This window comes from Oncorhynchus tshawytscha, linkage group LG22 (assembly GCF_018296145.1).
Source record: "Oncorhynchus tshawytscha isolate Ot180627B linkage group LG22, Otsh_v2.0, whole genome shotgun sequence".
NCBI lineage: Eukaryota > Metazoa > Chordata > Actinopteri > Salmoniformes > Salmonidae > Oncorhynchus > Oncorhynchus tshawytscha.
In genome coordinates, this window is record NC_056450.1 from 16927471 (window position 1) to 16943015 (window position 15545).

A 15545-nucleotide genomic window follows, 5' to 3' on the forward strand; every position below is an offset into this window, starting at 1 on the left:
GCTTCACAGGCATGGATATTGCTGCCAGTAAGATTGCTCCTAAATCAACCATTTATTGGATCATCAAGAACTTCAAGGAGAGCGGTTCAATTGTTGTGAAGAAGGCTTCAGGGCGCCCAGGAAAGTCCAGAAAGCGCCAGTACCATCTCCTAAAGTTGATTCAGCTGTGGGATAGGGGCACCACCAGTGCAGAGCTTGCTCAGGAATGGCAGCAGGCAGGTGTGAGTGCATCTGCACGCACAGTGAGGCAAAGACTTTTGGAGGATGGCCTGGTGTCAAGAAGGGCAGCAAAGAAGCCACTTCTCTCCAGGAAAAACATCAGGGACAGACTGATATTCTGCAAAAGGTACAGGGATTGGACTGCTGAGGACTGGGGTAAAGTCATTTTCTCTGATGAATCCCCTTTCCGATTGTTTGGGGCATCTGGAAAAAAGCTTGTCCGGAGAAGACAAGGTGAACGCTACCATCAGTCCTGTGTCATGCCAACAGTAAATCATCCTGAGACCATTCATGTGTGGGGTTGCTTCTCAGCCAAGGGAGTGGGCTCACTCATAATTTTGCCTAAGAACACAGGCATGAATAAAGAATGGTACCAACACATCCTCCGAGAGCAACTTCTCCCAACCATCCAGGAACAGTTTGGTGACGAACAATGCCTTTTCCAGCATGATGGAGCACCTTACCATAAGGCAAAAGTGATAACTAAGTTGCACGGGGAACAAAACATCGACATTTTGAGTCCATGGCCAGGAAACTCCCCAGACCTTAATCAAATTGAGAACTTGTGGTCAATCCTCAAGAGGCGGTTGGACAAACAACACCGCACAAATTCTGACAAACTCCAAGCATTGATTATGCAAGAATGGGCTGCCATCTGTCAGGATGTGGCCCAGAAGTTAATTGACAGCATGCCAGGGCAGATGGCAGAGGTCTTGAAAAAGAAGGGTCAACACTGCAAATATTGACTCTTTGCATCAACTTCATGTAATTGTCAATAAAAGCCTTTGACACTTATGAAATGCTTGTAATTATACTTCAGTATTCCATAGTAACATCTGACAAAAATATCTAAAGACACTGAAGCAGCAAACTTTGTAAAAATTGATATTTGTGTAATTCTCAAAACTTTTGGCCATGACTGTAGAGGTGCTGACTAACGTGCTGACTGACTAATAAACTATAAGCTATAAAAAAAAATACATTCAGGGTCAGACCCTGAAGAAGGCACAGGGATCCCGAAACGTTGGTGATTTACCCAATAAATGACTGGGAGTTTATATATAGAGTGGGCGACTCTATAATGTGCTGGGAATTTAATCCCAGAATTTAATGTGCTTGTCGTCGTGGTGCTCGCTACTTACAAACTAGTTTTACAAGCTAGTTCAATCGGCCAACATTGGAAAATTCCTCAAAACAGGATAGTATAAGTAATGGCTGTCAAGGATAACTAAATAATTTCATAAATTATTGTTTTAAACAATTTTGAAGATACATAATGAAACAAAAATGTTGCTATCATAATATAAGTCAAGTTCATCAACAAAACATTTCAAATTGGATGATTATGAATTAATAGGTAATGCATTTAAAAGCATCATTACCAAGAGTAAAATTGTTAAAGTAAACATTCACCTTTTCTGTTGAGTGTGAAGTCCCAAAGAAGATGGGTATGAAAGCTAGCCAGACGATACAGGTGGTGTACATGGTGAAGCCGATGGGCTTGGCCTCATTGAAGGTCTCTGGCACCCCCCGGGTCTTGATGGCATACACTGTACAGGTGACCATGAGCAGCATGCTGAAGCCAAGCAGGCAGATCAGTGAAAGGTCTGAGATGTCACATTTGAGCACGCCACGGGACATGTCCGGGTTGGACGTGCGCTGGTCCTCATAGTCGATGATAGCCTGAGAAGGGTCCACACCGAACCAGATGCACACCCCCAGGAGCTGCACTGAGATCAGGCTGAAGGTGATAACCAGCTGGGAGGCTGGGGAGATGAACCTGGGGGCGCTCACTGACATCTTGCCCTGCTCAAAGATGCGATAGATACGGTTAGTCTTGGTGAGCAGAGCTGCATAGCTAATACTCATTCCCAGACCTAGGAAGATCCGTCGGAGGGAACAGATTCCAACGTCAGGCGCTGAGATCATGAGGAAAGTGGTGGCGTAGCACAGGAAGATGCCCGTCAACAGCACATAGCTGAGTTCGCGCCCTGACGCCTTCACAATGGGGGTGTCATTGTAGCGGATGAAGGTGGCCACCACAAACATGGTGGCCATGATGCCCAGCACAGCGATGAGGACGGGGATGACGGCCCAGGGGGAGCTCCACTCCAGCTTGATGATCGGGATGGCCTCACAGGCGGTGTGGTTCTCGTTGGGCCGCAGGTCAAAGCGGCACATCTTACAGCTGTAGGTGTCGGCCTGGTACTGGTAGCCATCACAGCGCTCACAGTGCCAACAGCAGGGGACACCCTTCACTGTTTTCTTCCTCTCCCCAGGATAACAGGGCTGACTGCAGATAGACTGGGGTACCTGCCATGTCCCACCAGGCCACCGCATCTCCTTAGTCTGGTGGAGAGAAGGGGAAGGAGTGGAGGAGTTATCTCTCTGTCTGTGACTGTTACTGTAATTTATGAAAGCATATTTTCCTTGAATATGCCTAATGAAATTTGATTAAACTTAGATTAACATTTGCACTTATCGAAAAATTATATTACGCAAATAAAACAGTCATTAACACTTTAACTGGCACCCCAAAAATATTTATTATAAAAATAAATAATTGTTTGCATGATTTTAACCAGCTGGTTGAGCTGCCCAATTATAGTAAACACATTTTGCATTGGAATTTGCATCGACTTTTTAAATCATCAAAAAAATTATACATGAATTTACATTGCTTCATTTACTTAAAATGGAAGATAGGCCTAGTTAAATGAGAACTGATATCAAATATTAATAAAATATGATACATATGTTTGTCAAATGCATGTAAATGAATGCATTTACAGTTTATATGCTTAGATTACCAGTAGATGTACATGTCCTGAATAATATTGTGAAACATATTGAAGATAAGAGCCAGAGAGGGAATACTGATATGGATTTGAAAGGATTTTTGTATTTGCACAGATAAAAAATTCCCATAACAATATTTCTCCATTGTCCATTATCACTAGCTTTGCCTTAATAGCATTCTTTTAATGGGTAACTCAACCGCCTGGTAGAGCATATTTTTCAAGATTTACTAAAATTGTAAAACAACAACATATTAGTAATTTTATCATTCTGAAATGATGAAGTTTTAGAGGTCAACAACATTTTAAAACGTTGTCATTTCCCATTTGATGCACAATTGGTAAACATTTTTTGGGGGTAATGAGGTTTGGTTTTGCTCACGTTCACTTCCTGGTTTTCAACAGTCTTTGAATACGTGTCTAAAAATATATGGGAATCCGATAATGGCATACTAAATTACAGTGGTTGAGATGATAAAATATGCCAAACAAAAATCATATGTTTATTTTCATTTAAAATTGATTGCCAAAATGATCTCATACAAAAAATGGCTTGTTTTTTATTGGTCTCATTTTCCCATATAAACAAAAAAAATACTTATTTTCACAATTGGGTGTGAAATGTCTGTCCTTGGCCAAATGCCCAGCCAACACTTCCTGTCCCTTCAAAATAAGGGAAAGGGAAAAGGGGATACTTATGAACTGAATGCATTCAACTGAAATGTGTTTTCCGCATTTAACCCAACTCTGAATCAGAGAGGTGGGGCTGCCTTAATTGACATATACGTCATCGGCGCCCAGGGAACAGTGGGTTAACTGCCTTGCACAGGGGCAGAGCGACAGAATAGTTCACCCTTCTAACCTAATTATATTCATCTGCTATCTATAATGGAACAAAAATTTTAACACAACATGTATGTAAAGTGTTGGTGCCATGTTTCATGAGCTGAAATAAAAGATGTCTGAAATTTTCCATGCGCACAAAAAGCTTATTTTGCTCATTTTTTTGCACAGATTTGTTTACATCCCTGTTGGTGAGCATTTCTCCTTTGCCAACATAATACATCCACATGGCAGGTGTGGCATATCGATAAGCTGATTAAACAGCATGACCATTACACAGGTGCACATTGTGCTGGGGACAATAAAAGGCCACTCTAAAATGTGCAGTTTTGTCACACAGCACAATGCCACAGATGTCTCAAGTTTTGAGGGAGCATGCAATTGGCATGCTGATTGCAGGAATGTCGACCAGAGCCGCTGCCAGAGAATTTAATGTTAATTTCTCTACCATAAGCCGCTCCAACGTTGATTTATAGAATTTGGCAGTATGTCCAACTAGACTAAAAACCACATGTAACCACACCATCCCAGGACCTCCACATCCGGCTTCTTCACCTGCGGAATCGTCTGAGACCAGCCATCCAGACAGCTAATGAAACTGAGGAGTATTTCTGTCTCTAATAAATCCCTTTTGTGGGGAAAAAACTCATTCTGATTGGCTGGGCCTGGCTCCCCAGTGGATGGGCCTATGCCCTCCTAGGCCCACCCATGGCTGCGTCCCTGCCCAGTCATATGAAATCCATAGATCAGGGCCTGATGAATTTATTTCAATTGACTGATTTCCTTATATGAACTGTAACTCAGTAAAATCTTGAAATTGTTGCATGTTGTATTTATATTTTTGTTCAGTATATTAAGAAATCTATTACGGCATCCATTAATGCAAGATAAATTGATATTTCTCCATTTCTATTTTAGATTTAAGATTATAAGATAGTCACAAAAAATGATAGTATTTATTGACCCATTAATGACGAGCTGAAGAGCTGTCACTCCAGAATGAGGGGTGCTGTAGCTCTGCTGGTGTTGCTGTCCTGTCTGTCGAGGGCATGAGCTCAGGAAAGGAGGAGAGTGGAGGAGTCAGAGAATGACATCATTCAACAGAGTGACAATGACGAGGTAGAGAACGAGGTGAGCAATTCAGATTAAGAGCCAAAGGCTGGTCAGGCCACCACACACACACTTGCAGTACAGATGTAGGATCTTAATTTAAATATCCTGTTGCAGGATAACTGTCCTGAATTAACAACTTGAGGTTTAAAAAGGCTTCTGAAGTTTGTAATTTCCCCTTTGAAATTTCTGACTTGATTTTCCCTTACGAAAAATGTATCACACCCTACAATCATGTCCATTAATTATAATACACATAATAATTCACATTTCCTGTTGGATTTCCTGTTGGTTTCCTGCTTTAGCAAACAGTATCAAATTAAGATCTGTAGCTAACTTGATTATTTTTTGTAAAAAAGCTTAGGTATGGGCCTGTAGAAATGTTATCACTCTCAAATTCATAGAGTGTTACGCCCTGGTCTAAGTATTTTGTGTTTTTCTTCATGTATTGGGTCAGGCCAGGGTGTGGCATGGGGTTTTTGTATTGTGGTGTGTTTTGTCTTGGGGTTTTGGTGTGTATGTATTGGGATTGTAGCTAGTGGGGTTATCTAGCAAAGTCTATGGCTGTCTGGAGTGGTTCTCAATCAGAGGCAGGTGTTTATCATTGTCTCTGATTGGGAACCGGCTCAGGCAGAGTCAGGAGTCAGACCTGAGCCAACTCTCCCTGTTTATCGTGAGGAGCCAAGGAGGAGACCAGAACCAGAGCCGGTGTTGGAGGTGAGCGAAACAGAGACTGTGAAGGAGTTAATGGGGAAATTGGAGGAGAGAGAAATGAGGGAGTTGCTGTGTTGGTGCTTTTTGCATGGAATTCGCCCGACGGAATGTGTCGGGGATTTGATGGCACCTGGGTTAGCGCTCCATACTCGTCCTGAGGTGCGTGTTAGTCGGCTGGTGAAGTTGGCGCCAGCCTCACGCACCAGGCCTCCTGTGCACATCCCTAGCCTTGCACGTCCTGTGCCAGCACTGCTCTCAAGATCTCCAGTACGCCTTCACGGTCTAGCCCATCCTGTGCCACCTCCACACTCCAGCCCTCCGGTAGCAGCTCCCCACACCAGGCTTCCTGTGCGTGTTCTCGGTTCAGTACCACCAGTACCAGCACCACGCATCAGGCCTACAGTGCGCCTCACCTCTCCAACGCTGCCGGAGCCTTTCTCCTCTACAGCGCTGCTGGAGTCTCCCGCCTGTTCAGTGCAGCCAGAGCCTTTCTCCTCTACAGCGCTGCTGGAGTCTCCCGCCTGTTCAGCGCAGCCAGATCCTCTCTCCTCTCCTGCGCTGCCGGAGTCTTCCGCCTGTTCAGCGCAGCCAGAGCTGCCAGCCTGCATGGAGCAGCCAGAGCTGCCAGCCGGCATGGAGCAGCCAGAGCTGTCAGTCTGCATAGAGCAGCCAGAGATGTCAGTCTGCATGGAGCAGCCAGATATGTCAGTCTGCATGGAGCTGTCAGTCTGCATGGAGCAGCCAGAGATGTCAGTCTGCAAGGAGCTGTCAGTCTGCATGGAGCAGCCAGAGCTGTCAGTCTGCATGGAGCAGCCTGAGCTGTCAGTCTGCATGGAGCAGCCTGAGCTGTCAGTCTGCATGGAGCAGCCTGAGCTGTCAGTCTGCATGGAGCAGCCAGACTCTTCCAGATCTGCCAGTCAGCCAGACTCTTCCAGATCTGCCAGTCAGCCAGACTCTTCCAGATCTGCCAGTCAGCCAGACTCTTCCAGATCCGCCAGTCAGCCGGGATCTGCCAGAACTGCCAGTCGGCCAGGATCCGCCAGTCAGCCAGAATCTGCCAGTCAGCCAGGATCTGCCAGTCAGCCAGGATCTGCTGAAACCACCAGCCAGCCAGGATCTGGTAGATCTACCTACCTGCCGGAGCTTCCCCTCACTCCCGAGCTTCCCCTCACTCCCGAGCTTCCCTTCACTCCCGATCTGCTCCTCAGTCCAGTGGGGTTCTGGGTGAGGACTACTAGGCCATGGTCGGCGGCGAGGGTGAACTATCCAGGGACGCGAGGAGAGGGGACTAAGACATTGACTGAGCGGGTTCCACGTCCCGCGCCGGAGCCGCCACCATGGACAGACGCCCACCCGGACCCTCCCTATTGTTTTGAGGTGCGTTCGGGAGTCCGCACCTTAGGGGGGGGGGGTTCTGTCACCCCCTGGTCTAAGTATTTTGTGTTTTTCTTCATATATTGGGTCAGGCCAGGGTGTGGCATGGGGTTTTTGTATTGTGGTGTGTTTTGTCTTGGGGTTTTGGTGTGTATGTATTGGGATTGTAGCTAGTGGGGTTATCTAGCAAAGTCTATGGCTGTCTGGAGTGGTTCTCAATCAGAGGCAGGTGTTTATCGTTGTCTCTGATTGGGAACCATATTTAGGCAGCCATATTATTTGAGTTTGTCGTGGGTGATTGTCCTATGTGTCGTTGTTCCTGTCTCAGTGTTAGTTTACACAAATATAGGCTGTTTCGGTTTTCGTTAAGTTCTTTGTTTTGTAGTGTGTTATTGATTTGTGTTTTACGTTTGTTCATTAAACATGGATCGCAATCTACACGCTGCATTTTGGTCCGACTCTCCTTCACACCTAGAAAACCGTAACACAGAGGTATGGATGCAAGGACTGACCCTTCATGATATCAAAATTATAGTGTTAACCATGTTTTGAGTGTTTGTTTACATTTACATTCTTTACAAACATTGGTGTAAAACAGGCTTTTATTTGGGGTTCTGATGGGGTATGACAGTTGAACTAAGCTCATAAGGCATTTATAAGTTATATTCTTTAAGAATCAATGGGTATATATAATTCATGTATAAGTATGATTAGGTACATGGCAGGCAGGCAGGGAGGGGAAGGGAACGGGGGAGAGGAGTCTACTGCAGGTGTGTGGGTGTTGGCCTTGCCAGTCAGTTGTGGGTCGTCTCTGTTTCTTCAGGCCTTTGTCTCTTAATCTGAATCGCTCAACCTGCTCTCTACCTCTTCATTGTCACTCTGTTGAATTATGTCATTCTCTGACCCCTCCACTCTCTTCCTTTCCTGAGCTCATGCCCTCGACAGACAGAACAGCAACACCAGCAGAGCTACAGCACCCCCCATTCTGAAGTGACAGCTCTTCAGAAATTATGTTGTCTACTATGTTCAGATTACCAATGGTTAACAAGGGTTCTAGGACATATCAGTAAGCTAACCATTTACATTAACAGCAGTTCATTAATAGGTCAATACAACAATACTTTTTGTTACTATTTTATAATCTAAAATAGAAATGGAGAAATATCACTATCTTGGTATTAATATATGAATTAATAGCTATTAATATGTAACTTAATAGATATCAAATTGAATATAATTAATTTAGGGTAAACTCCTATTTTGAAAGGACAGGAAGTGTTGGCTGTGCATTAGGTCAATGACTGGCATTCGGGAATACAATTGGCCAAAATGTAGATGACCCACTCGGTTGAGCTGCCTGTTAAATTTAACACAAATCACAGTGTGGCTGCAACTATCTTGTTTATGTTGTTGCATATTAAAAAGGAATATTACATATGCATGAGGGCACAATTCAATTAACTTTTAGTGGATTAGAATAAATCCAAACACAAGGGGGTGGGATGAAAGACATCTGTTTTTAAGGACCATTTTTAAAAAACACCATCTAACAAGACGACTACACCAATATGGAGTTGGTCCCCCCTTTGCTGCTATAACAGCCTCCACTTTTCTGGGAAGGCTTTCCGCTAGATGTTGGAACATTACTGCCAGGGATTTGCTTCCATTCAGCCACAAGTGCATTAGTGAGGTTGTGCATTGATGTTGGGTGATTAGGCCTGGCTCACAGTCAGTGTTCCAATTCATCCCAAAGGTACTTGATGGGGTTGAGGTCAGAGCTCTGTGCAGGCCAGTCAAGTTCTTCCACAACGATCTCAACAAACCATTTCTGCAAAGAATCGTCTAGAATGTCATTGTATACAGCAGAGTTAAGGTTTCACTTAACTGGCACTAAGGGGCCTTGTTCCAAACCATTATTCCTCCACCACTAAACGTTACAGTTGGCACTATGCATTGGGGCAGGTAGCGTTCTCTCCTGGCATCCACCAAGATTCATCCGTCAGACTGCCAGATGGTGAAGTGTGATTCATCACTCCAGAAAACACGTTTCCACTGCTCCAGAGTCCAATGGTGGCGAGCTTTACACCACTCCAGCCGATGCTTGGCATTATGCATGGTGATCTTAGGCTTGTGTGCGGCTGCTCAGCCATGGAATCCCATTTCATGAAGCTCCCAACAACGTGCTGACGTTGCCTCCAGAAGGAGTTTGGAACTCTGTCGTGAGTGTTGCAACCGAGGACAGATGATTTTTAAGCAATTCAGCACTCGGCGGTCCCATTCTGTGAGCTTGTGTGGCCTACCACTTCGAGGCTGAGCTGTTGTTGCTCCTAGATGTTTCCACTTTACAATAACAGCACTTACAGTTGACCGGGGCAGCTCTAGCAGGGCAGAAATTTGACAAACCGACTTGTTGGAAAGGTGGTATCCTATGACGGTGCCAGGTTGAAAGTCACTGAGTTCTTCAGAAATGCCATTCTACTGCCAATGTTGGCTATGGAGGTTGCATGGCCGTGTGATCGATTTTGCACCCCTGTCAGCAACGGGTGTGGCTGAAATAGCTGAATCCACTCATTTGAAGGGGTGTCCACATACTTTTGCATTTAGTGTAACTCAGCAGGAAACTACATATTGTATCTGTCCTCTTCTCAGCCACATAAGCCTTGCTTAAAAGGCACTTTCCACCTAATTAGGTAGAACGAGCAAATGTTGTAATATGGTAAGGCTTACATAATGACCTTGTCCTTTTGCCATTGTTTTGTTTATTATCATATGTTTTGGATGCCTGCAGGTTACCTGAAATGGCCTGGTTCAGAATCTGAATCAGCTAAGTAAACAGTCTCTGAATGGCAACATGGTTGTTAGCATTTTGTGAATATTACTATCGCTACCCCTGGGCCTGCATTTCACAACAGTTAGGGGGGGGTCTATGAAAATGATAAAACTGGATTGGGTGTGCAACAGTGACCCCACAGCCGGCCCCTGATATCTACTGCCCTATTGTGATATAGATAAATCCCAGGTCCTGAATGACTTTGATGGTAAAGCAACCCAACTCAAGGCAAGGTGCATGGACTGCTATGGATACAGTAATGAATAATGCATTCATTTCATGGTTTAATAAGACATGTTTTTAGCCAGTGCATATTTTTTCACCTAAAAATACGATGTACTGTATAAACCTTCACAGATTCACATTACTGAATGTATCATGCAATAAACAAGTGGAAGTCATAATGAGAGTAATAGCCATACTTCTAAATGGAGCTGGTCTGCCCAGTGGCCGATAATCTTGTATTCTGTGGTGTTGTGTTTCATCTGGTACTGATAGATCTCATAGCGACCAGGGGCATCTCCGTTCACATTGAAGATCACTGGAGTGCCCGCAATTCCTGCAGAAAAATGAAAAGGGACATTTTTGTTTAAAAACAATCCACATTCTTTGTACACAATATGAAAGTAGTAGTAGTAGTAGTTAGTTATAGTTATTAAACATTTCATCAGAATCATTGGAGGGTAGAGGCTCATTTCATTATCTGAAATTATGTAATAAAGTATTTGTTAATTCATAAAAGCTGTAGTACGAAAATATTTTCTTGGTCTTTTTTCCCATCATACGCTATATGTGAATAGCGTTACATGAGGTCTAAGCTGTTGGGGTATGGGTTCTCTACCATACTGTTATAAATGAGGGGAGTAAAATGGATGCTGACAGCCATGTGGGACTTCTCCCCTGGGTGTCGGACCACAGCTCATGTCTGTGCCCAATCGCACATCATTTCACTCTCTTTTATTCTGCCTGTTGTTTTGTTACACATTGCCCCCAAAGTCCCCTCAGAGCGCTGTCTAATGACAGCATGGGGCCTGATTTACCCCCCCACACACACACCTCTTCCTCTCTGTGTGTTCCTGCCTGGTCCTGGTCCTGAGCAGGCTCACAAACCCCTCACTGTGTCAAATGAGGGGTGTGGGGATCCTGTGATTTTCTGTTGGGAGCCGAGTAGAGCACAGCAGCCAGCTGCCCCATAGAGAATGTGGCTGTGGATAGATGCGGATAAAGAGAGAAGGCCTAGAGAGGATCTCTCTTTCATTCTCTCTCTCCTCCTCACATCACATCCCTTTAAAATATGGTTGCAGCTCACTTTGGTGGCACTTGACATCACACACTTCAAAGCAATACACATAGGTGTGCTTGCAAGTCAGGTCTCAGATCTCAGCTGTGAAGGTTAGTGGATAAGAAAGCTTAGATTTTAAAAGGAGATTCGAAATACAAGATGGTTCATTTTAGTGCTGACTTCCTGTTTAAATGTAATATGGGCCTAGGATTGATAGTGGATGTTTTTTTTGTGCTTCAGAACATCATATAAATATCCCTTATGGGGAACATCAGTCAAACGTTTTCTCTGTAGCTAAGCATATTATCTAATCTATAGGGAATGAGTTCTCATAGAAGAGTTGGTCATCCCACTTTCAAAGAGATACATGCACATTGAACACATCCAGTTTATAATCATGTTTCATGATTGCCAAGAATGTGACCCGTACATTCGCTGTGCTCCACCTCACTATCTACTCAAGTCAAAAGGTATCCGTCTCTCTATAGCTAAAGAGAATAGCTTCTAAGGGGCAATGTCCACAAGTGAAAAGGTGTCACCCATGAAGAGCAGATCAAAAGGCCAATATTCTCAGTTTGCAAACGTAAGTTGTTATATGTGGTGAGTTATGAGAATGCCTTGCTGCCTCCACTGTACACATTTTTCATGAAAAGAAAACTACTCTAATTGTATTCATATACAAGTCACTTTCATTTCGTTTTGATGAAGTACTGTGTGAGTCATTGAAAATATATGAATTAGAAAGGTTTATCTAGTGCCAGCTAAAATTGGCAACCTTGAGATAGACTGGCATTGGCACACTTTACCTCTTCAAGAGGCTTCCATGGGCAAGACTTCCAAGACTTTTAGGGAGTCAACTTTCTATATAATTTTATTGCTCTACTGTAGTTTTGTCAAAGTCTTCTTTTATTGAATGTGTGAAAACTGGCATCAAATGGTTGAATTCTGAGGCAATAGTCTATAGCAGGGGTACTCAGCTCTTACCCTATGAGGTCCAGAGCATGCTGTTTTTTTTGTTCAACCTGATAATTAATTGCACACACCTGGTGTCCCAGGTCTAAATCTGTCCCTGTTCAGAGGTGAACAATGAAGAAATGTAGTGGCACTGGCTTCGAGGTACAGAGTTGAGTTTGAGGGGTCTATAGGGTCTACAGCCTTGTAAAATACTGTCCAGTCAGCTGAAACACGTTTTGTTTTAAACACTTCATTCTTAAGAACCAATGATGTTAACCCTACTATTGACTGACTCTTTGAAAGTAATTAGAAGTATAACAAGTCTGTTAAGTACAACTATGTAATATTAGAATCATTTGAGTCGCCTACATTATGTAAATATGACATACATTGTACTGAATAATAAGGTTAGATGTAAAAATAGTATCCATAAATACATCTCATGATGATGGTTGAGTGGCTTGTGGATTTGTTTTTATATACTCTACATACTGGTACTGTATGTGATATACATATTCAAGGTTTTTCAAGGGGTTATTCTTCCATGACTCTGACTCTGAACATAACATTTTTTTATTTCAGAACAGCTGCTGAAAACCCGTAAGGTAAGGGCTGTACTGTATGCACAGTGGTTTACCCTAAGGTCTCAAGTGACCTGCATTCAAACCACAAATCCATAATCATATCTGGGGTTTAATCACAGAGAAAAACACACTTAAAGTACATCGAGCACACGTAAAACAACAAACAAACACATATATATATAACAGTGGCTGAGGGGGGGTGTTTTGTGGAGTTGTTACATATATGAAGATTCACAACTATCACAATCTTCTACATTTCTCTGTAAATGCTAAATTAGGCTTTGAAAACACAAGGATTCAGTGGTGACAATGACACGCTATAATTTACAACCACTTTAAATGGAGGCCCAGCCTTTTTTGGTTATTAGTCAGCCAATGCTGTGGTTGATTGTCCTGTCAGCCTTTCCCTGTTATTTCTTTGTGACACCGAACTCACAAAGGAGGCTGCATTGAATTCCAAGCTGTATTTTACCCTGCCCTCGCAGTTTGTCATGGCATGTAATTTTGTTAGTTGCCTGGCAGGGAGGATGGCATTTGGCGTTTATGCTTCCCCACTCTGTAATTCAAATTTCATATGCAGGCAGTTGCAACAATTAACTGGCTTTACAAATCAGCAAGTTCATATGTGCCAGGTCCCTCTTGACTTGAAGGTTTGCTTATGGCTACTCACTGAGGAAAGTATCTATTGTTTGTTGAAGAATGCAGAAGTACACTGTATTTTTCTAGCTTAACTAACAATCTCAGCTATTTGGAGCTTTTTTAAATCTCTAATCTCGCTTTCTTTGAATGAAGGGAATTCACGATGTAAGCTATGCTATCCCCCGAATATGACACAATTTAGCCAGTGCAGCAGAAGCATTGTTTCTGAAAAAAATAGATAATATGGTGGTAGGACTAACATCAACAAGAACCAACCTCCTCAACAATATCAGGAATGGCCTCCTTTCCTCTAGTCAGTTATGGGTGCTTCCAGGTCCCAGACAGAATGGTCTGGGATCATGTTAACACTTGTTATCCTTAAAATCTTTTCAATTGTAAATTCTAATGTACAGTAAGACTATTAAAGGCAATACATCCTTCCGGTAATGTGTTTTTGTCATTGATTTTTAGTTCATCTTAGGTCTAACCGCAATACTTTTGAGTTGTATTATTGAGAAGTCTTCCAGTAATGCAAGTAAAGGTCATTGTCGTGGTGGTTCCCGGTGAATGACGAAATACAATGAATATTTACATAATCTACACAAGGTATCAACAAAATGAACAGACTCAAAATACAGGTTTGAATCTAAATCAAAAACCTAAGCCTCAATCAGGCCTACCTTGCCAAACCAAAAATAGCAAGTTGGGGTATACCAGGCAATGGACAGCCTCCCCACACAGCTCACATACCAGAGCTAGAAGATAATTCCCCAGTTCACAGGTTGAAGGAACAGGTACTGCACCTTTATACCTGCAGCCCTATGGACCATACCATTAACCATGGAGCTCTTTACCCAAATATGACATATTAAATCATGTAACAGACATCTTCATCATACCCACATTTACATTTGCCATTTAAATAAACATCTAAAACATTCCTGCTTATCCTCAAAGCGGAAATACTTTCCATTAATGAATACACATTTAACAGCAAAAGTTCTGCAGGCCAGCAGGAGGCAAAACATATTACTTATGGAGCCGTGCACCCGCCCATTACACACAGACATGAGACAAGAGATGTAGTTCCCGAGATACGCAGACTTCAGACACAGGACACGTTACAGTAAGGAAATAAACAAACGTATTTCTCGTCAGTGTAGCAAGTGTTCATGTGCCCCTGAACATCGCATCCAGCTTGGAGGATTGCAAAAATGGTACATTTCTGCATTTAAATAGGAAACTGAAATGCGTCACAATGCAACTCAACCAAACATTTCCCTGACACATAACTAACCTTGCCTTGCGCACAGTAAGTACCCATGATACTGGCAAAAGAACAACAGTATATACCTTTAGAATACATTAATTACTAGAAATATGAACACGCTAAACAATTTCTAAGGGGAATTAAATAACGCACTCTCATGACGAGAGCTACTGAGTCAGCTTCGTCACAGGAATTCAAGTCCTTTTCTATAGGGAGTGCTACTGCTAGGTTGGAAAAGGTGGTAGGGGTAGGCTGGATGTCAAAAGTGGAGTAAAGGGAGATTCATTTAGAGTGAGACTGATTGATTTAAATGAGACTGCGTGATTCATATTTTGTGACTACTGATGCGCCCTCTCCTTCAGTGTTGAACTATGCATGTAACTGTGTTGACAGTCATTGATCTACAAATCATTTGGCAGGCTGAACAACCCCAGCGAAGATCAGTAGCCTACTCACTGTGCCCAGCAACGCGAGATAGGCGGCCTGTTTCTGCTCTCAGTCGCACGTCAGAATTAGAATCAGAATCATCCATGTTTCTCAAATTTGCCCCAAAGATCAAATTTGAAAGTGTAAAAGGCATTAGCTCCACATTTTTAAGGTTAGAGGTAAGTTCAGGCATGAAATTTGAATTCTTAAAGGGATACCTTGGGATCCCTGTCGAGATGGGAGAACATTCCAGAAGGACAACCATCTCTGCAGCACTCCACCAATCAGGCCTTTATGGTAGAGTGGTCAGAAGGAAGCCACTCCTCAGTAAAACCCACATTACAGTCTGCTTGGAGTTTGCCAAAAGGCACCTAAAGGACTCTCAGACCATGAGAAACAAGATTCTCTGGTCTGATGAATCCAAGACTGTACTCTTTGGCCTAAATGCCAGGCATCACATCTGGAGGAAACCTGGCACCATCCCTACGGTGAAGCATGGTGG

The 15545-nt window shown here is 43.1% G+C and overlaps 1 protein-coding gene across 1 annotated transcript in view; it reads right to left on the reverse strand.

The window, feature by feature from the left end:
- Positions 1-15545, reverse strand: part of LOC112221956 (metabotropic glutamate receptor 4-like) — a 323222-nt gene that overhangs the window by 13628 nt on the left and 294049 nt on the right. Inside the window, exons 8-9 of the mRNA XM_024384429.2 lie at positions 10311-10447; positions 1633-2568 (exon numbers count right to left, since the gene is read on the reverse strand). Coding sequence (XP_024240197.1) covers positions 1633-2568; positions 10311-10447 — 1073 coding nt within the window. The remainder of the gene's footprint in view (positions 1-1632; positions 2569-10310; positions 10448-15545) is intronic.